Below are 23,255 nucleotides of genomic sequence, written 5' to 3' on the forward strand. Positions count from 1 at the left end.
GGTATAGAGGGCTCCCAGAAGCCCTGGTTGTGGCCAGAGGAGGGTTTCTCCTAGTGCAGGGTTGCAGAAGACCAGTCATTAGGTTGTCTTCTAAGGACCTGCACACACATGCTGGTGATGGGCGGAGTGGCTAAGGACTGGCAGTGATTTTGCAAGCAGGACCAGAGCACACATCTCTGAAGCCTGCAGGGCAGCCTGGGAGGGTGCTGTAATTTAGTCTCTCAGGGTGACTTAAAGCCACCGTGGTCACCCCATAACCCTTGGGGTGCGAGTTCAGTGCTGCACCTCAGAACCTTGTCCGTTATCTCAGTAGTGTATGTACTTTCAAATACATGCACGTAGGAACATAGGTTAGTGTGTATATTTTTGGTTGGGCTGATAGCACCACCTATAATTATGCTTGGCTATCACTTCCCATTATAACAATGTGTTTTCAGTTGCTTATAATCTTTGCCAAATTGCACAGAAAACTTCAACCCAAATGATTAGTGTGTGTCTGCCTCACACTGAATTTTTTTGGACAATTTTAGCCGAAACTGTTCAGCTGCATTTGAGACCGAGGCTAGGGAAAAATATATTTTGCCAATGTTAAATGTTTGGCAACCTTTTCTTTGAGAAGCTCCAGCTTCTCCTTGCTTTCCAGCCAGGACTCAATTTGGTAGTGTGTGGCCTTCATGTCAGGGATGTGCTTTTGGAGACTTGGATTGGGGGTGAGGAGGAGAGGAGAAGCCTGGACCAAAGAGACTGGGCCAGTGAGTCTTTGAAGGGGATGGGACACTGAGATTGGCTGAGGAGCCTAGGGAGGGAGGCTGAGGTGGAGGGGGAAGGGAGTATGAGGGTGACTGGAGACTAAAGGGAGGAGACAGGCTGATATGATGAGGACTTGGGGGAGCAGGGAACTGGTTATGGCTGTGCAAAGAGACTGGGATTGAGTGTGTGGTGGAAGTGAGATGGAGAATCTAGAGGAGGGTAGGTCTGGCTGGCCAAGGGGACGAGGGCTATGAGTGGAAACTGGCACTGAGTAGTGGAAGAGAATGGGATTGGGATGATGAGTCAGGGGCAGGAGGAGGTAGGACTAGGACAGGGCAGGGTGGAAAGGGAGGGGGGGATCAAGCTGGGGTGGGGGGAGTGGGCAGAAGAGTCTCTGCCCATTAGAACACACTTCCCTCCAGAGCCTGGGATAGTATCCAAGATTCCTGAGTCTTGCTTTTCCTCTGCTGTCAGCAAATATTTGTGAAACCCACTAGCGAAGTTTCTAGTGCTAGTCTGAATAGAGGGTGACAAATTCAGCTCCTTTGCATGTATGCCATATGATAGTCTTTAATTACATGAGTGCATACTAGTTTTTCCCACAGAACCCTCACCTCATTCAGGTTGAATCTGCTCTGGGTATGAATCAGGGCTGTGTAGTGAAGGAGACTTGTCTGTAGAACTCATTTGTTGCAATAGTTGGAAGGTGAGTAGTGAATGAGGCAGGGAATTGCAAGAACAAAGAGGAGAGATTCATGGTTGAGGAAGTCACTTAAACCAAACTTTTCACAGATAGTTGTTAACTGTACATACCTCATTTTCTGGGGTTTGATTTGCAGAAGTCAATGGGAGCTGTGCTTTGGTTATACAAACTACTATATAATGCTATGTACTCTGAAAAATCAGGTCCTAGTTGTCTGAAATTGGGCACCCAAAATTAGTGGATACTTTTGATCTTAATGTCTCTCTGTCCCAGCCGCCACTGTAGAAAATGGAGGTAAAACCTCATTGCACAGGGGTGTTGTAAAAATGAATATGTTCTACGCTCTGATGCTATAGTAATGAACCCCATAGGAAAGCCTCTGACAAAATTTAATAATTACGTCTTCAGAGCAGGGTTTGAATAGTTCGCAGTGAATAAGACAGGAGGCACACACTGATCAATGAGGAGAAAACAAAATATTTAATACCTGCTTGTTAAGTGAGGCCCATCCATCCTGTGAAATGGGTCCGGGGGGGGGAGCAGGGAGGAGGAAGAAGAAGGTTGTAGAATGGTATTTGATGATGTAATTGGAAACTATAACATAATGCACACAAACAAGGGGACCGAAATAATGCACAATTCTGGCATTATCTCAACTTCTGAGTGCTTGACTTTGTAACTTTAAAGTTGTTTTAACTTAGTTTTTTGTGTAAAGTATATATGTGCATATGTACAGTTGTGTGTGTGTGTGTGTGTGTGTGTGTGTGTATTTGTGTATATATAATATAAAAATGCACAAACCTTAAACCCCTTACTCTTCTGCCCCATGCACCACCCCCACTCGCTGGCAAAGTTAGCTTTACTGAGAATCTGATCTCTGCCAACCCATAGGCCAAGATGTTCAGAAAGTGAACAGTGACTTTGTGGTTGCCGATGTTGAGACACCTTAAAGAGTCCCAACACTTTCTGAAATCAGGCCCCTTTGGATGCCTAGCCTGAGATGAGATACTTTAATTTACTAAACACACACTCAATCCCAGTCTCTTTGCACAGCCATAACCAGTCTTAACCTTTAGCTGACTGGTTCTGTTTTTCATATAAAATTAAAAATTGGTATTAGCTAGTTTTGCTGGTAGTTAGTGGTGTTTTTATTAAGTTCAGTGTGGAAGAGGAGTAAACTGATGAGAATGAAATGTTGGATCATAAACATTGCAGCTGGCACTGGCACTTGGATTCCTTGCTTTTCAATGAAGCCTTTTCATCCTCTAATTAATTTTATAATAAACAGGAGAAATGAGTTTCTTAATACCGTCTGACTGAAGTATATACGCTTTTTGAGAACAAGGAAAAACTAGTTGCTGACTGAAAGGGAAAACTTCAGAGGATTCTCTATTACTGAGATCTAGACCTGTTTTCTGATACGCTTCGCTGTCTAGTTCTCACATCCTATGTTTTCCATTTGGAAACTGATTTTTGGAAGAGATATTTTTCCTCCAACCCTCTTCCCCTTCCCAACTGGAAACATTGAATATTTTTGCTTGAAAAGGTAATAGTATCTTAGACTCTTTCTGAGTCCCTGTCTTCCCTGATTCCTGTTGCTGTGTTACTGAAAATATTTCTGTTCATAAGTTTTGTAGAAGTTACTTCTTAAAAAGTTAAAGCTTCCAAAAAACTGACCATGGCTGCCTTAATACTCTTCCATTGAAAATCACCATCCTCCTTCACTTGTCTTTCCTTTTTATATAAGAAAGACTTCATGAAATATTGTTGCATTTTTGTCCTCTCTGCTCATATTAGCTTACTAACTTTGTGAGGCCTGCAGTCCCTTTTCCAATAAAATGGATTCAAAGTGTTCTTTCAAAGTGGAACACAGAGCAGCATATAGGTCGTTGGAGACATCTGTGAGTGTCTTTTGGACCGGATCATAAGCTTCCACTGACTGGAAAATAAAATGAGACTGAAATGAGGACCCAAGAACCAGCTGCTGGCATTTCTTCTCTATGCCAAGGGTCTTGCTTTTAAGAATGTTAAATGTGCAAAACATGATCCTGCTTCCATTTTGGACCAAAGCATGCAATTCCATGTAGGGCTGATTTAGAAACAGTTTCCCTTATCAAACCACTTTGCTAGTTTCGTGAACTTTTAAAATAACATTATGAGATTGGTTAACCTATTACAGGTAGGCTGTGATCTCTGATAGAAGGAATGAAATTATATATCAGGACTGGTTTATGTTTATGTTTCACTTTGATATAATCCAATAATTTATACTGTCTGCTTATTGTCAAATGTTCATGTAAGCCAGGAAGGGATGTCTAGTCTCTTTTCTCTTGTATGTCTTACTTATAGATTTCTTATACAAACTTAAAAGTTGCAGGGAACTGCTTGTTAAATGTCCTCTAGTCTAAAGAACTCAGTTTTAATAAAACCACTCCTGGTTCATATTCCCAGTGTGTGGCAGGTGGAAACTCCCATAGTGGAAACTCCAAACTAAAGAGCTCTAGGGATGTCTCTGGAGTAGGGAGCATTAGTCAGAGGTTTTTGCAAGAGGACATGGCAAAGTACAGGTTTTAAATGGCAGTGTCGAGCAAGCACTGGTGCTCCAGTTTCAATGTAAAAGTATCACAGCCGAAGGATGGCTAATTAAAGAGAGAGGATTGGGCATATTCAACTCAGACTATGTTCTTATAACTCTAAGACAGTTACATTAGACTCATGCAGCAAGGGTAAGATTAATACCTTGCAAGCAAACTGTCCAAGAATTTAGCCATACTGTCTTATAATATCGGAGATGGATTGGCCAAAATATAAAATGAAAGTGTTCAGCCAGATATGATTTCCTCAGGAAATGTCATTCAGCAAACTAGCATGTGAAGCAATAGAAACTTTAGAAGAGATATAGCTTTCCTCTAACCTTTAAATCTATAGGATTTACCAATTGCCTTTACACTGGAAGTGTTGACCTGAGAATATGACTCTTGTACAGTTTGTACTGTCAGAGAACTGCAATTGCAGCTAAATAGCCTTCTTGTAGGTGAGCAGTATCCTCCCCTATAGGAATATACTGAGTATTCCTCCCTGCTCTACATTTCTTGTTTTTTTGATAGTGCAGATCCTGCCTTTATAGATTTAACTTTGTTGGCACTTATTTTATTTAAACTATGTCATCTATTGACCATATACTTTTTTGAGGGTGGGGGTGGTAGGTAGGGTGGAAGCAGAGCAGCAGTGTAACCATGTCCTCTTTTTGCAAATTAACCTTCAGTTCTGTGTGATTGGGTAACTTAGACTCTGTCTCAGCATGTTTCAAAAACACCATTCTAAGTTGTATCATCAGAATTTTGGGTTGGATGTGAATGTCAGATAACTCTTACACTATGCAACAGCATAAATGGTGTGATTTTTTTTTTAAATATATATTTGTCGCCACCTTTCTGTTTCTTTTGTCTGGTTTCATTTTTTAAAAAATTCTCTGGGTAACTCTCCAAAGAACATCTCTAGTTTTCTTTTTTTTCCTACGGCCTGCCACTCATAGATGGTGGGAGGACAAGACCATGCTTCCTCCAGAGCCAGCCAGTGCTGCATATTAACCGCACCAGAAGAGGTCACTGAAGAGCAAATTCTTCCAATCTAATGCAGAGTACTAATGGCATGTGTGGATGCTTCCTACATCGATGGAAGGAGTTTTTCCATCAGTGTAGATAATCCACCTCCCTGATCAGCTAGGTCCACGGAAGAATTTTTCAGTCAACCTAGGTGTCCTTTCATAGGGGGTTAGGTTAGCTTAACTCAGTGCTTGGGGATGTGAATTTTTCAAGTCTTTTTGTCTTCTCTTATTAGGAGTAGATTATGATTGATATATGCAGTTAAATGAGGGTAAAATTCTTCTTGCCATGTAGAGGGTAAGGAAAATCTTCATATTGTGAAGGACAAGGGAAAAGCTATTTAAAAAAATATAGAAGAAAGTCGTCAGAGATCAATTTCCTTTACAAGTACTTTACCTTCCATACCCCGATCAACGTGGGTAAATTTTACAGTATTTAATTGTGTCCTTTCTTTTACAATGTAAAACCCTTATTCCAACAAATGCTAGGCTTGGCTCAGTGCTGTTTTAATTGAACTGTTGAACATGTCATGAGGCCAGTTAACTGTTTACTCACCTGTTTGTTTGAAGTTCCTAATAAGTTTTGCTAATTTATAATTCTCCTTTGCTGCAACAAGTTGCTGCACCTCAGTTTTGACTTTTATTGTTTAATAATCTTATATTTTACGATCTTACTTTTATTGTTTAATAATCTTATATTTTACAATCTTACTGTTGGTGAATAGTGTTTAGATGCTCATTTGAAGTTCATTTGAACCTATGAGAGTTCCTTAGCTACCTCACAATCATCCCTACACAGCTGGTTTCCCCTCATCATGGTGTATTGTCTTCCTGGCAAGCACTGAGCTTCAGGGGGTGACTGGGCAACCCAGGTCCCCAAGTCTGGTGCTGGGTTGCCCCAGATCAGGGGTCAGTAACCTTTCAGAAGTGGTGTGCCGAGTCTTCATTTATGCATTCTAATTTAAGGTTTCACATGCCAGTAATATATGTTAACGTTTTTAGAAGGTCTCTTTTTATAAGTCTATATTATATAACTAAATTATTGTTGTATGTAAAGTAAATAAGGTTTTTAAAATGTTTAAGAAGTTTAATTTAATATAAAATTAAAATGTAAAACCTCCCCCAGACTGGTGGCCAGGACCCCGGCAGTGTGAGTGCTATTGAAAATCAGCTCGTGTGCCGCCTTCAGCACACGTGTCATAGGTTGCCTACTCCTGCTCCAGATTATAACTCTGCTTCCAGCCTCTCAGCCTACTTGAGCTCTGTTCCCGGGGGCGCGGGAGAGCTAGTGTCTTGCTCCCTCACTTTGGTATCCTAGAGAGAGCTCGTAGCAACCCCTATATTTAGGTTATGTAACATTTTCCATTATAAAAGTTTTGTAGGCCTTTTATGAGAAGCTCTCGCATCTCCATTGTAAACAGCAGGCCTTTAATATTCAGCAGGGACAGAGCCCTGAGGCTAGAGACTTGCCTTTTGCTTGACCCATGATACTGATTTTAGAGTTCACCCAATTATAAAGTGTTAAAATTGCCATTTCCTTACTCTGCTTTCATTTCTCAGAAAAATGTTTGCGGCCTGTCAAAATACTAAAGACATGAATTTTCTAAAGAGTGAGGCCCACATGACCACTGCTGCATTGGAAACAGCTAGTAGTCACTGGAGTATCTGTAGTATGTGTGGCGATGTGGACTGAGCCAGGCTCCCTCTCCCTTTCACTTCTCCATTCCCAGCGCTTGACTTCAACCATGTCCACCACTCTGGGGGCACAATGTAGAGCAGGAGCTTCTCCAGCTTTTGGGGGAGATGACAGAGTTTGGGGCCTGATGTTCCTGTGCAAAAACTGCTGTTTTTCAGTGCACAGGATGAATATGTAGAGTGTGAAATGAAGACAACTGTAAATCTGTCATTTCCTAAGTTTTGAGAATATGACTTTGCAACCTAAATAATTTTATTTTAATGTAGGGTGTTTTTTGTGTACAATTAATCTTAGTACAGTATATGAGAAATATATTGCAAGACTTAATTGGCAGGTGGGACTACTGACTGTAAATGAAGAGTGTATTTGCTGTTCAGCTCTCCATTTGTTGCAATAACGTGATCTGATGCCCCCGAGTAAAATTAAATAGTTGGAATTTATAAGGAAAAAATGCAATGAAAGGTTTTGTTAATGAATGAGACAAAGCTCAATTGTTAAAAGGCCATTGCCTTGTTCAGAAGGACTGGAGGAAACCTCAGCCAAACCTTCACTATTGTATTTGCATCAGAATATTTGTACAGTTCATGATGCTCAACTTTGGAAGTATTTTAACGTTTGCTTCAAGATGAGCTGAGGAATAATTTTTTCAAAAGCTCTTAAGTGATTTAGGATCCATATGGGTTTTGGAAATGGGGCTTAGGCTCCTAACTTACTTAAGTGCTTTTGAAAAAGATACTTTGGAGTTTTAATTTTTTTGTATTATTTGCAGTTGAGAGGGTAAACTAAATGACTTGCCTTCCTCCTCTGTGGATAACATGCTATATACGTTGTTGTTTTTCTTTCTCTAGGCACTGAGTGTTACCGAAACTCTGATCAAACCTTTGGAAAAATTTAGGAAGGAGCAGCTAGGAGCTGTAAAGGTTCGTTTCTAATTTATTTGTTTGCCCTTTTTTAAAGAGATGAGTTTAATTTCTCTATTTGGTCACAGTATCCTCATGACTCCCATTTGGCAGAGTACAGAGAAATGCTGGTATTTATATTATTTTATGTGCCAATTTTTTTTCTTTGAAAACTTGGTTCAGAAAAAAATGGGAAATATGCCCCGAGAGGGGAGGAATGTATCCTTTTCTCTCTTTCCCTCTCCTCCCTCCCTTGACTTTCTGTCTTGGATAAAATAAATGCCACAAAGAGCATTCTCATGTTGCTAATGGGTGACCATAATCTTCTGCTGTACGTCCACTTACTTGCATATTTAAAAGCCTGCTACGTGTTAACAACCTCAAGAATTCCTCCTCATACCTTTTCATTTTATATTTCCCATTGTTGAAATTAGAATTGATAACTTTTTATTAAAAATATAATTATTCCAAATTGTTTGAGGTGGTGGATTGGGAGGGTGGGTAGTTTAGAGTTTGGCTTGTCTCAGCCTGTTCCAAAGAATTCCTGGCCCTTTGTGATTAAGGATGTCTGTCTCTCCTGTCTGTATCATATTTATCTTTAATAATGAAGCCTGAACTCCTTATATTAAACCATTCTTTAAAGACATTCTTTACAGATGGAAATAAGATACAGAGTTTACCTCCTTGTAACTTTTCCTCCTAAAGACAGTTTTTAAACTAACAAAAAAGCCCTAAGAAAAACTTCTTAACACTGTCTTTCATTGTGTACATTTCTAAAACTCACCCTAATAAATTGTGTAATCAGTCTGCAGATGTCAGAGCTTGACCCTTGGAAGTGATATCTAAAAAATTACAGTGAAATTTCAATTAAGGGTTAAAATGCTTAAATCTGCCTTACCAGGAACACAGGCATGGTGAATTTTCAAAATAGTTTCTAATACAGAAAACACTTTTTACACTTTTTCTTCTACAGCAATTGCAGCAAAATGCAAGAACTTGCAAGAAAGGCAAATTGTCTGTAAAAAAAAATAAAAAAAAAACAAAAATAAAAAAAAAAAAACCCTCTCACCTCAGCCAAAATCTCTCCAGTCAAAAGTTAGTGCTTCTGTAGTACAACAGGTCCATTTCCTCCTGCCTGAACTTCGGTTGCTGAGTTTTTCCATCAGGAAGGTGAAATTCCACTTTGTGCAGCACCAGAGTGAAGAGCCCTTTCTCTTTTATTGAGTCTCTAAATGTTGCTTCCTGATTCACTTTAAACTCAGAACAAGAATACCTCTTCACAGTACATGAGGGGAAAATGTTCCATCCTGGATCGTAAACAATTAAAACTGAACATCTGTTCTGCCTTCACTTAATCTTCTGGGGTCCATGAGAGTTTTGTCAGAGCTCACAAGTTAAGCAGGGTTTTTGTCTAGCATATTTTAAAAGTTGTCTCAGTAATTGGGCTTCTTTTAAGGTGGGAAAAAAAAACCTAGTTAGTGATGCCATAGTTAGCCTCTGACCGCCAAAGGTCAGTATTGAACCAATACCCCAGCATGCTATTTGTGATGGTAAAGGGTGTTTATGTCTTTTAGATGAGAGCTCGTGATCATTTATGATAATTAAAAATCTCATGGTACTTTTCACCTGTGTTTAACCCTTCTTGTCCTGTCAACTGTGTAACTGCATTCTACCCCCCTGAATTTCTCAATACAATTTCATTTGGATACATCATTCCTCACTTCCTGTCTCAACCTCTACAATACTACTGTGAACTGTCAAACAGCTAACATGTTCCGTCCTGGAAGTGGCTGTACTTCAATGGTGGCCAAAAGGACCCCAGTACATATGCCTTCAGTACACAAGATTTGAAAAATGCTTCAGGATTTTTTTTGGATGAAAAGCTTTGTATAAATTCAGGGTCATGGTAAATATATGTACTGTATCTATAAACTCACAAAGGCTTTCTTCAAGGGAATTGAAACCTGGGTTTCCTAACATTATCGAAAGGGTAATTTCTCCACAAGCATAATAGCAACATAGATGACCTTGGGCCAAGTTTTAAGCTCTTACTCCATTTTTTTGCAGTCCTTATTTAGGCAAACCTCATATTGACTTTAAACAGTTTTACCTGTGTAAGGACAAAATAAAAACTGTAGGAAATTCAGGATTTGGCCTCTAGCTGTAGAATTTTAAATGTATTTAGAACAAAACATCTTCTATATTAAGAACTGAATAGTGCTAAATTTTAAGCTTAAATAGAACATATTTTTTTAAAAAGTGGTTTTACAGAGACCCGAAGAATACTTTTCAGGAATTTTTTTAAAAATATCCAGTATAATGGAAGTGCTGAAATGTTAGCTATGGTATTGGAAAGATAACATTGCATAGTATCAACATCTCCAAGTGTAATACAGTTAGAACTATTACTTCTGAATATAGAACAGTATGGATATTTGCTGTAGGAGAAATACACATGCTCACTACAAAAAACAAACATAGAATGTTTAGTTCACCTTAAATTACTGCTGCTTATTATTAAATAGTTTTACTCCTATGGATAAATGAGTCTGGATTGAATAGATTAGGTCCAATTCTGAGCCCTTATCGAATTGACCCATTGGAAAGAAGCATCACAGTTGGGAAAAAAAAACAAGAAGAACAACCAAAAAAACCCCAACTGAATGTAAACAGAATACACTGGGGTTTTTCACATGGGGAAGGAAGTTTTTTGTTTTTGTTTGTTTGTTTTTTTGCAAAGCACAAATACTTAAGCACTCAAGGGAATGTAATATGTAAACACAACGACATCTCTATCCTCTTCCTGTTCCCCCTCCGCCTCCCATGTGCTAATCTCACATAGTCTATAATGAGGCTGAAACTATTTATTATATTGTTTCACTTCAGTAATTTATCTGTTTGATTTTGGCTTCTTCCTCTCTTTAGAATTTAATTACATGTTTAGGCTTGACTCTGGTAAAGGGTCTGATTGACCCAAACACTACATCATCATCTTTAATTTTAGATGAGTTTAATTAAAGAGACAATGTCTAGAATAATGGTATGCTTAAAGGATCCCCATGAGATAGGAAACCCATATTTTAGGTCTAACCTAAGTGTTTTATTAACATTACATTTTGTAAAATCTTGCTTATGGGCAGGTCCTAAACAGATAAAAGGGTTCCTGTTCAAATAAGATGAAGGTTTCCTCGAAGTCATGCAGCTCAGGGAAGAGAATATTATCTGGTGTCATTAAGAACAAAGCAGAAAGTGTAAGAGAAAATTTAGTGAGTACTTCAGTGAGTAGATCATAACCAATATGTCTTTGATATAACAGATGAGCAGTTCTCAAACTTCATCACCGTGACCCTCTTCTGACAACAAAAATGACTACACGACCCCAAGAGGGGGGACAGAAGACTGACCCCGCCTGAGCCCTTTTGCATGAGACCCTGGGGGGTGGGGCGGGCGGGGCACTGGCATGTAACCTTAGCCCTAGGCAGTGGGGTTGGGGCTTGGGCTTCAGACTTGCTGGGGCCCAGGGCCAACACCAGCATTGGTGACTCCATTAAAATTAAAATGGGGTCACAACCCACTTTAGAGTCATGATCCGCAGTTTGAGAACCCTGTAATAGATACAAATGTGTTTTCAGAATAATATAGGGTGGTAGGAAATTTGAATTTAATTAGCATCTTGTGGCAAATAACCTGTCATCATTCTTAGAATATGATCCCAATATTATATTATATTTTTATTAAATTTTAATTGTTACTACTCCTATAACAAGACAGCACAAAAATTGATCTGATTGCCAGTAGCCCTAGTATTGACTTGACTCTGTAATTAACTGAATCAAGAAAAATAGAAATGGTTAAAGGGAAGGATTGTTGTGAAATTGTTTCTGCAACATTAGACCTATAAAGTCATATTTCCAACAAATCTGAAATAATTAATACTTGGGCTGTCACTTTTGTAAATGCAGTATTTTGGATGCTGCAAAATTTTGATTTGCATGTGTAAGTGGCATTTGTGCACACAAATCTAGTAGTTAAATTGCTCCTGGTTGCACCCATTTCTGAGATTCCAGAAAAAGAAATATAGGCTGTATATACCTGAGCCACAGCCTATGGAGGTTAATGGAAATACTTAAGCAGGCTTTGGATTAGGTTGTGTATTAGGAAAAAGACCTATACAGCCATTGATGGTAGTCAGGATATTGCATTGCCTTAAACATTCCAAAAAGTCAGTCGATTTAATAGAAAATGAAATGGTGTGCATGACCAGGGGCATCAAGGACATCAGGGGTGGTTTAATATTGAATTTGGAGATTCCTCAAGTTAGTGCATGATTTTAAAATGTCAATGGATGCCTCTTAGTCCTGCGCTTTCCCCCTTGCCCCCAGGAAATATGAATCAGTTAATGAGATGAGACTTTAGTGGGAACTGTAGGAAGTAGTTCTGTTAAGTGCAAAGGGGCATAGATTGAATTACCCGACTGCTTTTTTTGTGAACAAGTGGACGATGATTTTATGAAGACTTTCAAATACACTTTATAAAAGAATATTTATCTTTTTCTGTGTGTTTTGCAGGTTTTTAAGGGGAGCTCCTCCTAAGCATGAGGGGCAGTATAGGAGAAAGCACAAATGTGATTGTTAGAAAATTTAACAAGCGGGCTACGGAGCTGGCCTCATGGGCTGATGGAAGGCAAGAATCAATACTTCAGTAGCAAATGAGAGATGGAGAAGGGTTAGACCCTGAAAGGCCATGAAAGAGAAGACAAGTAGCTTATGGATATGAGCAAGGCAAGATTGTGTTTGCCAAGGCAAGAGGGAAGGTTATGTAGTAATATAGACAGGAGCTGATGAGAGCTTGGACCAGAGTTCTACCTGATAGGATAGTTCACATCTTAGGGTACGTCTACACTACCTGGGTAGTGATTGATCTGTCGGGGATCGATTTATTGCGTCTAGTGTAGACGTGATAAAATCGATCCCCAATCGCTCTGCCATTGACCCCAGAACTCCACTGCGGTGAGAGGCGGAAGCGGAGTCGATGGGGGAGCGGCAGCAGTTGACTTGCTGCTGTCCTCACGGCCAGGTAAATCGACCTAAAATACGCTTACTTCAGCTACGCTATTTGCATAGCTGAAGTTGCGTATCTTAGGTTGACACCTTACACCCTCCCAAAGTGTAGACCTAGCCTTAGAGAAGTTTTTCAGAAAGAAGCAGCAAGGTTTAGACATACCCTAGATGTGACAGGTCTGAGTCAAAAGAGATATCTAGGGGTATGTCTACATCTACAATTTTGCAGCGCTGGTTGTTACAGCTGTATTAGTACAGCTGTATAGGGCCAGCGCTGCAGAGTGGCCACACTTACAGCAACCAGCGCTGCAAGTGGTGTTAGATGTGGCCACACTGCAGCGCTGTTCCCCGAACCCCCCCCCGCAAGCAGGTCTCCTTCCCCGTGGTGTGCTCTCGCGTTCCCCGAACCCCCCTGCAAGCAGGTCTCCTTCCCCGGCTTGCAGGGGGGTTCGGGGAACGCGAGAGCAAACCGCGGGGAAGGAGACCTGCTTGCGGGGGGGGTCGGGGAACACCGGAGCAAACCGCGGGGAAGGAGACCTGCTTGCGGGGGGGTTCGGGGAATGCGAGAGCAAACCGCGGGGAAGGATACCTGCTTGATTACCAGAGAGGCTTCCTCAGGTATGCTGGGATACCTGCTTATTCCACGGAGGTCAAGAAAAACGCTGGTGAGTGTCTACACCTGATGACCAGCGCTGGATCCTCTACACCCGAGGTTCGACCGGGTGTACGGCCAGCGCTGCAAACAGGGAGTTGCAGCGCTGGTAATGCCCTGCAGATGTGTACACCTCCTAAGTTGCAGCGCTGTAACCCCCTCACCAGCGCTGCAACTTTGTGGTGTAGACAAGGCCTAGGTTTCAGGCCACAGCAAAAGGCAGGATCGTGGTGGTATTCACAATGCTGGCAGGGCTTTGGTGGGAGAGAGGGATAGGGGGGATTAGAGGCTGTTTTAGCCAGGTTTAACTTCAGTTGGTGGTTAGATATCCACGAGGAGACGTCAGAGAGACAGACTGAGATTTTAATTTGGACTGGAGGAGACAGGCCTGGGGTAGAGAGAGAGATCTGTGAGTCATCAGCGTAGAGATGGTTGTTGAATTTATGTTTGCGGATGACATTTCCCAGAGATCAGATGTAAATGAAGAAGAGAAGGGGACCAAGGAGAGAGAGCTTGGTGGAACCCCCTGTCATAACCTTAGTCCCAGATTTGGACCTTAGCGTCCAAAATATGGGGGTTAGCATGAAAACCTCCAAGCTTAGCTACTAGCTTGGACCTGGTACTTGCTGCCACCACCCAAAAAATTAGAGTGTTTTGGGGCACTCTGGTCCCCCTGAAAAACCTTCCCTGGGGACCCCAAGACCCAAATCCCTTGAGTCTCACAACAAAGGGAAATAATCCTTTTTCCCTTCCCCCATCCAGGTGCTCCTGGAGAGATACACAGACACAAGCTCTGTGAAACTACACAGAGTGACTCCCCCTCTCCGTTCCCAATCCTGGAAACCAAAAGCACTTTCCTATTCCCCTAGAGGGAATGCAAAATCAGGCTAGCAAATCCAACACACAGATCTCCCCGATTTCTTCCTCCCACCAATTCCCTGGTGAGTACAGACTCAATTTCCCTGAAGTAAAGAAAAACTCCAACAGGTCTTAAAAGAAAGCTTTATATAAAAAGAAAGAAAAATACATACAAATGGTCTCTCTGTATTAAGATGATACAATACAGGGTCAATTGCTTAAAAGAATATTGAATAAACAGCCTTATTCAAAAAGAATACAAATCAAAGCACTCCAGCACTTATATTCATGCAAATACCAAAGAAAAGAAACCATAGAACTTACTATCTGATCTCTTTGTCCTTACACTTAGAAACAGAAGACTAGAAAGTAGAAACTGCTTCTCCAAAGCTCAGAGAAAGCAGGCAGACAGACAAAAGACTCAGACACTAAATTCCCTCCACCCAAAGTTGAAAAAATCCGGTTTCCTGATTGGTCCTCTGGTCAGGTGCTTCAGGTGAAAGAGACATTAACCCTTAGCTATCTGTTTATGACACGCCCCCCAAATTGCAGACAGTGGGGAAGCTCACTGGCGGCAATTTCCTTCTAGAACTTTAAAATAAACAGATTACTACAACACATGCACCTTTACATATACTACTAAGTACATAAGTAACAGACTTTTACATTTTAAGAACACTTTTTAGCTACTGGATTCTGGGAAACTCTCACGGGAGAGTGCATCAGCAACTTTGTTAGAAGCTCCTGTGATGTGTTGAATTTCAGAATCAAAATCTTGGAGAGCTAAACTCCAACGAAGAAGTTTCTTGTTGTTCCCCTTGGCAGTATGAAGCCACTTTAGTGCAGCATGGTCAGTTTGTAGTTGGAACCGCCGTCCCCAAACATATGGGCGTAGCTTTTCCAGGGCGTACACAATGGCATAGCATTCCTTTTCACTGACTGACCAGTGACTTTCCCTCTCAGACAGTTTCTTGCTGAGAAACACGACAGAATGGAAGTTGTGATCTGTTGCTTCCTGCATGAGCACTGCTCCTATACCACGCTCAGATGCATCTGTGGTTACTAGGAATGGCTTGTCAAAGTCCGGGGCCCTGAGCACAGGGTCAGACATGAGCATCGCCTTAAGCTGGGTAAAGGCCTTTTGACACTCATCAGTCCACTTAACTGCATTTGGCTGGGTCTTTTTGGTCAGGTCGGTCAGTGGGGCAGCGATTTGGCTGTAGTGTGGTACAAATCGCCTATAGTATCCGGCCAAGCCTAAGAAGGATTGGACCTGCTTCTTGGACCGTGGGACAGGCCACTTTTGGATAGCATCCACCTTGGCCTGTAGGGGGTTTATGGTTCCTCGACCCACCTGGTGCCCCAGGTAAGTCACTCTGTTTTGGCCTATTTGACACTTTTTGGCCTTAACAGTTAGTCCTGCCTGCCTGATGCGCTCAAAGACCTTTTCCAGGTGTAGTAGGTGTTCGGGCCAGGAGTCTGAAAAAATGGCCACATCATCGAGGTAGGCAACTGCAAATTCTCCCAGTCCAGCTAGTAGACCATCTACCAGCCTCTGGAAGGTGGCGGGTGCATTTCGAAGGCCGAAAGGAAGGACATTGAATTCATACACCCCCGCATGGGTGACGAATGCTGACCTCTCCTTGGCAGGTTCATCTAGCGGTACTTGCCAGTACCCCTTGGTTAAGTCTATTGTAGAGATGAACTGGGCACGTCCCAACTTTTCCAATAGCTCATCGGTACGTGGCATTGGATAGTTGTCCGGACGAGTTACAGCATTTAGCTTACGGTAGTCCACGCAAAAGCGTATTTCCCCATCTGGTTTGGGTACCAGAACCACTGGAGATGCCCATGCACTGGTAGATGAGCGGATTATACCCATCTGTAGCATGTTCTGGATCTCCCGTTCTATAGCAGCTTGGGCATGAGGAGACACTCGGTAGGGTGGGGTTCTGATTGGGTGAGCATTACCTGTATCAATGGAGTGGTATGCCCGTTCAGTCCGTCCTGGGGTGGCTGAGAACAATGGGGCGAAGCTAGTGCACAGCTCCTTGATTTGTTGCCGCTGCAGACGTTCCAGGGTGGTTGAGAGGTTCACCTCTTCCACGCCACCGTCTTTTTTTCCCGTCATAGTAGACACCGTCAGGCCACTCAGCCTCATCTCCCTGGACTGTAAACTGACAAACCTGTAAGTCTCTGGAATAGAAAGGCTTGAGAGAATTAACATGGTACACTTTAGGCTTTAGTGAGGAATTGGGAAATGCTATGAGGTAGTTTACAGCTCCCAGGCGCTCTTGGACCGTGAATGGCCCTTCCCATGATACTTCCATCTTATGGGCCTGTTGCGCCTTCAAGACCATAACCTGGTCTCCTACCTTGAAAGAATGTTCTCTGGCATGTCTGTCATACCAGGCCTTTTGCTCTTCTTGAGCATCCTTTAGGTTCTCTCTAGCAAGGGCTAAAGAGTGTCGGAGGGTGCTTTGTAGGTTGCTTACAAAGTCCAGAATGTTAGTTCCTGGAGAAGGCGTAAACCCCTCCCATTGCTGCTTCACCAGCTGTAATGGCCCCTTAACCTCGTGACCATACACAAGTTCAAATGTCATAAACAGATAGCTAAGGGTTAATGTCTCTTTCACCTGAAGCACCTGACCAGAGGACCAATCAGGAAACCGGATTTTTTCAACTTTGGGTGGAGGGAATTTAGTGTCTGAGTCTTTTGTCTGTCTGCCTGCTTTCTCTGAGCTTTGGAGAAGCAGTTTCTACTTTCTAGTCTTCTGTTTCTAAGTGTAAGGACCAAGAGATCAGATAGTAAGTTATATGGTTTCTTTTCTTTGGTATTTGCATGAATATAAGTGCTGGAGTACTTTGATTTGTATTCTTTTTGAATAAGGCTGTTTATTCAATATTCTTTTAAGCAATTGACCCTGTATTGTATCATCTTAATACAGAGAGACCATTTGTATGTATTTTTCTTTCTTTTTATATAAAGCTTTCTTTCTTTTCTTTCATCTCCATCTCTTTTTGTTTTATTTCCAGTTGTCGCCTGTGTTCAGCTTCTTTGATTTGTTCTTCGGCCTCAATTTTTGCCTTAGAAGTCATGGTTCCTGTTTTCTTGGGTTGGGGTGCCCTCCGGTGTTTATCTTCTGAACTGCAGGTTCTCTGTTGCCTCCTGAAGTCTGCCTAGCAACAGTGCTTTTTCCTTTTCTTCCTCTAGCGTAAACTAGAAAAACCACTTTATTTGCATTTATATAGTGCTGGTACTTGCCTCCTAATGGGAGGGCTATTGTGTGACAAAAGACCCTTAACAGTCTCTTAATGGCTTCTCGCTTAACATGCAAGCCACAAACTGCCAGAGAGAGCAGAGAAAAAAAAATTCTCTTTGGTTCCCTTTTAAAACCAAACTGTTTCTCTCTGCTAAAAAGCCCTTAGCAGAGAAAAGAAAAATATAATATTCCTACTGGCTTCTGGATTCTGTCTATATCCCACCACTGCCACTCATGTCATAACCTTAGTCCCAGATTTGGACCTTAGCGTCCAAAATATGGGGGTTAGCATGAAAACCTCCAAGCTTAGCTACTAGCTTGGACCTGGTACTTGCTGCCACCACCCAAAAAATTAGAGTGTTTTGGGGCACTCTGGTCCCCCTGAAAAACCTTCCCTGGGGACCCCAAGACCCAAATCCCTTGAGTCTCACAACAAAGGGAAATAATCCTTTTTCCCTTCCTCCCTCCAGGTGCTCCTGGAGAGATACACAGACACAAGCTCTGTGAAACTACACAGAGTGACTCCCCCTCTCCGTTCCCAATCCTGGAAACCAAAAGCACTTTCCTATTCCCCTAGAGGGAATGCAAAATCAGGCTAGCAAATCCAACACACAGATCTCCCCGATTTCTTCCTCCCACCAATTCCCTGGTGAGTACAGACTCAATTTCCCTGAAGTAAAGAAAAACTCCAACAGGTCTTAAAAGAAAGCTTTATATAAAAAGAAAGAAAAATACATACAAATGGTCTCTCTGTATTAAGATGATACAATACAGGGTCAATTGCTTAAAAGAATATTGAATAAACAGCCTTATTCAAAAAGAATACAAATCAAAGCACTCCAGCACTTATATTCATGCAAATACCAAAGAAAAGAAACCATAGAACTTACTATCTGATCTCTTGGTCCTTACACTTAGAAACAGAAGACTAGAAAGTAGAAACTGCTTCTCCAAAGCTCAGAGAAAGCAGGCAGACAGACAAAAGACTCAGACACTAAATTCCCTCCACCCAAAGTTGAAAAAATCCGGTTTCCTGATTGGTCCTCTGGTCAGGTGCTTCAGGTGAAAGAGACATTAACCCTTAGCTATCTGTTTATGACACCCCCACAGAAAGTTGAAGCGGGGGAATGAGGAAGCTTCTCCGAAGAACATGATGAAAGAATGATGAGAGAGGTAGGAGGACCGGGACAGGATAGAATTACAGGTGCGAAGGGAAGACATGATTTCAGAAAGAGGAGCATGGTCCACTGTGTTGAAGGTGGCTGATAGAGTCAATTCTCATCCTCCTTGACCTTGGTTCTGAGCTTTGGCTAGGAAGAGGTCATTAGAAACTTGGTGGTTTCAGAGTAGCAGCCGTGTTAATCTGTATCCGCAAAAAGAACAGGAGTACTTGTGACACCTTAGAGACTAACAAATTTATTTGAGCATAAGCTTTCATGGGCTACAGCCCACTTCTTTGGATGCATGGAAATTCATCCCACGAAAGCTTATGCTCAAATAAATTTGTTAGACTCTATGGTGCCACAAGTACTCCTGTTCTTTTTGGTGGTTTCAGTGGAATACAAGGGCAGAAGCTGGATTGAAGAGAGTCTAGGATGAAGCTGGAGGAGAGGAATTCCAGTAGTGATTGTAGACAACATGTTTAATGAGATTAGAGATGAAAGGGTGAAGGGAGAAGTGTATAGTCCCTAGTCTAAAGGTGCATTTCCTCTTGGCACTCAACTGATCTCCTTTGGGTATACATATGGGGTCGTATTTACTTACTTTGTCTAAATTAAGCAATTTAGTGCTTTTACTCATATTGGATGCATTGACTCTGTAATGCTGTTAGAGAGTCAAATGGATTCTGTTCTGGCACATGCATAACAAGATTGTTAAATACGTTTGTTGCACAGCTTAACTTTAATTCAGTAGCTAGGAGGGGAAAAAACTCTTCCTTGCAGTCTGAATGGATTTGGTTGGGAAACCATTGAGAGAAAATAAAATATGGACCCTCATGATAGCATTTTAGAGTCATTTTTCAGAGTATGTCTATGCTTTTAACAAAGTGTATAGTAATTTTGACCTAAAGATACATTTCTATCCTAAAGACTCCCACTAATCAATCTGTAGTTCTGGATTTTGTGTATGCTGAAAATAACTAAAAGTGCACCATTCTGGGACAGAAGTCTCTGATGTAACAGAATTCCATGAAACCGTATAAACAATTATTACAATAACTAGTAAGACTATTGGTCAGATCCTAACCACAAAGGTTTAAGAATACAATGCTTTGTTCTTGTGTTGCTTCATGCACATATGCACGTGTATGGCTGAGGATCAGGCGTGGCTCTGGTTTTTGCCACCCCAAGCACGGCAATCAGGTAGCCTTTGGCGGCTTTTCTGCGGGAGGTCCGCCGGTCACGCAGATTCGGCGTCGGTTCTGCAGGTGATCTGACGGCCCCGCGTGTTTTGTTGTACCCACTGCCAAAACCACAGGACTGGCGGGCCTGCCGCAGAAACGCCGCCGAAGGCTTCCTGACTGCCGCCCTCACAGTGATAGGCAGGCCACCCCCTGTGGCTTGCCGCACCAGGCACGTGCTTGCTGCACTGGTGCCTGGAGCTGCCCCTTCTGAGGGTACATATAGAATAAAAGATGTACAGACAACCCCAAATTACCATACACTCATACTCTAACAAATAAATGTTCCAGTAGACAAACCATTACTGATATAACACTAGTAACTTTAAGGTGGAAAGAAGTCCACATCTTTCTTGAATGCCCCACAGTGTGGTGGAGGAATTCAGCCCAGAGATCCAGGCTTTAGCTCAAGTTTGTCATAAACTTTGCAGTTAGCCTTTTACAATTCTCTATACCCTAGTAGCACTCAGTATTTCCAAACCCAGTGATAAAAAATCATGAATCAAGCCAAACAAATAGATGGCTTTTAAAATAATGAGATTTAAAAATAAAAAAAACTAATTTAATTAATTTTATTTTCTGGTTTCTGAACCTTTAGGGTATGCTTGGGTCATATTTTCAAGCTTTTCTCTGCCACCATGAGGGCTAGAAACATACATCTTTTTTAAAAAATTAAAGGTGAGATTCTCATGTTATCATGAAGCCAAGAGCAGGGCCTTTTAAAACCATACAAAATACTAAGCTTCATGAGATTCACAATAAAATCTCAAGACTTGGCAACACTAAATATAGTTGTAGGTTTTTTTTAACTTTTTTTTTTTTTTTTTAAACACTGGAAAAGCTCAAGCATTTGTTAGTATGACAGAGTTTCTGTCATTACAGTGCAACTGGCCTTTGATTCCGTTTAGGCCCTCAGACAGGATTAAAAAAATAATTTAAAGTGTTGCTTGTTCTCATTTACCGTGGGGCACAAGGCATTTTGTTTTTTACGCCCTTATTGCTGCTCTGCTACACCTCTCACCTACAGCTTTAACAAGCAAACAGACACATTGTTCTTGTATTTTATATTTAAGTGAATGATATTGAATGTATTACTTTTTACTTGCAGGAAGAAAAGAAGAAGTTTGATAAAGAGACAGAGAAAAACTACAGCTTTTTAGAGAAGCATTTAAATTTATCAGCTAGGAAGAAAGAGCCACAGCTACTAGAGGTACTGCTGCTACTATTTCTTCAGCAAGGTTGCTGAAAATGACGGTCTTTCCTTTTTGCCTTGAGTACTTAAATATATGAATGATAGTACAAAAAGAGCACATAAGCTGTTGAAGGAAAAATGGCCGTCAACCAAGGAAATTTGGTTTTCTTCAAGAAAATCAATATCATTTGAACATTGCCATTGTTTGATGTCTTTTGGATTAAGTGTAAATATTTTTAGTACATATACACAACACTGCTGAACTTTGTTACTTTTACAGACAGTTCGAGGAGTAGTAAAGCATGAATGTAGTGTGGACACACCTGCATTTATAGTAAAGTTTCACTGCATATATGCTTACACTGTACTATGTAGATTGGGTTGACAGCTAGACAATTGGTATAATGGAATGTAATGCTAAATGCAACAGCTTGCATGTTGATATTTTTTAAAACTTGGAGAACCTCATTATCCAGCGATGCTATGCAAGAGGAGGAAAGATTGTTGATGTCTTTATAGCTCAAAGTCAAGACTTACAAACCTCTGTTTTTTGTTGGCATTCCTTCTGTCCCCTCAGTGGTCCATGATAGATTTTGTCAGTTTCTGAGCAAAGGAAGTTTGTTTGAGCCTCTGTAGACAGAAAGGTTACATTACATTAGGAAAATCTCCCAGAATTCTTAATTTTCTCTTTTGCTTCTACATGCTTTACATATATTTAGTAGCACTTAAAAGTCCCCCAAATCTAAGTTTTTTCTGAACAAAATGTTCCCATCAGCCTCCTTCATATAAATCATTTTCACAATCGGCCAGTTACCTAGTAATTTGAGCACTCAGTACATACTTGCATTTCATCAGCATGTTATCTATGCATGTTGTGTTACTCAGAAAGTTAGGCTCTGATTTTGCAAGTCTCCATGAGCTTAACTTTGAACAGATGAGTAGTCTGATTGAAGTCAATTGGAACTACTTATGTGTTTAACTTTAAGAACGTGCATAAGTGTTTGTAGGAGCATGGGTAGAACTTGTTCTTACCAAGTTGATCAGATACCATCGAAAACTTGATACAGAAAAATGAAAGTGTTATTTTCCATCTTTGTATAGGCCTATTTTGGAAACTTGTAAACATCTAAAACAGAGATGAGATACCACCTGAGTGGAAATGCAGAACACTCCAAAGAGAGCAGCCTCAGAGCCGTGTTGAACGGAGGTCTAGTAACAGTATCAGCACCACTTGTTCAAAGTATAGAAAGTAAAAGTGGATGTATTTAATTTTCTTTACTGAATTTTCAAATACGAAGTTCACTTACAACAATTCCTTCTATTATCAATTAAAAATATTCTTTAAAACTTGTCAGATATAACTTCTCATTCCTGCTTTTAGAAATGTTAGAAAACAGAATACTAAACATTTTAACCGCCAAAACGTGCTTTTATGTTATGCGTATAGGACTTTAAATGGAAAAAAACTTTTGTACAAGCATAGGAAACGTGTATGCATAAAATTGGTGGAGTTGGCTACTAAATTAGCCATACACTTGGCTTTCTGTGTCCTTTTCCTTATGTGTATGTAGTATGCATTTAAATGAGAAAGTTAAAAGTGAACTTGACAAAACCAAGAAAATGTGCTGTGTTGTGGTGGTAGCTATGTTACTGTGGCAGGGCTCCTGCCTCTGTCAGTATAGGATTGTTCCTGAAACTATAAGGCATGATGCAGATAGTGTTTGTACAGTACCTCTGATGATGTACAAACAAAGTACAGTACCCCAACAAAGATGTAGTTCGTACCTCAGAAAGTTTAGGGAATGTAATCCTTCATTGACAAGGGGATGGACTAAGTATCTGTGATAGGGTGTAGTGCCATCTGGGGCCTTTAACTCTAAATCATAATAATAATAATAGAGAGCTAGACTTTAGCTCCACCTGGGTAACCCTAGTCCTAAGGGACATAAATAGATAGTAAACCCCATCACAATCACTTAAGAGGCCCTTTTTATGTCTACATCCTATGATTCTAAATAGCTATGTACTGCATACAATGCATTATAGGCATGACTAACTTTGCAAACTATACATAAATTGTATTCCATGCAAAAATAAGGTTTCTAGGTACTAATCCATTTATTTTTAAACCTCAGAGGAGTAGCCATGTTAGTCTGGATCTGTAAAAGCAGCAAAGA

The 23,255-nt window shown here is 40.9% G+C and overlaps 1 protein-coding gene across 3 annotated transcripts in view; it reads left to right on the top strand.

Moving 5' to 3' along the window:
• ARHGAP10 (Rho GTPase activating protein 10) overlaps positions 1–23,255 on the top strand; it is a 248,895-nt gene that overhangs the window by 97,713 nt on the left and 127,927 nt on the right. For all 3 annotated transcript variants that reach the window (XM_050946362.1, XM_050946365.1, XM_050946364.1), the window contains exons 4-5: positions 7,602–7,673; positions 20,995–21,096. In XM_050946362.1, the coding sequence (XP_050802319.1) occupies positions 7,602–7,673; positions 20,995–21,096 (174 nt within the window). The remainder of the gene's footprint in view (positions 1–7,601; positions 7,674–20,994; positions 21,097–23,255) is intronic.

This window comes from Gopherus flavomarginatus, chromosome 3 (assembly GCF_025201925.1).
Source record: "Gopherus flavomarginatus isolate rGopFla2 chromosome 3, rGopFla2.mat.asm, whole genome shotgun sequence".
Lineage (NCBI taxonomy): Eukaryota > Metazoa > Chordata > Testudines > Testudinidae > Gopherus > Gopherus flavomarginatus.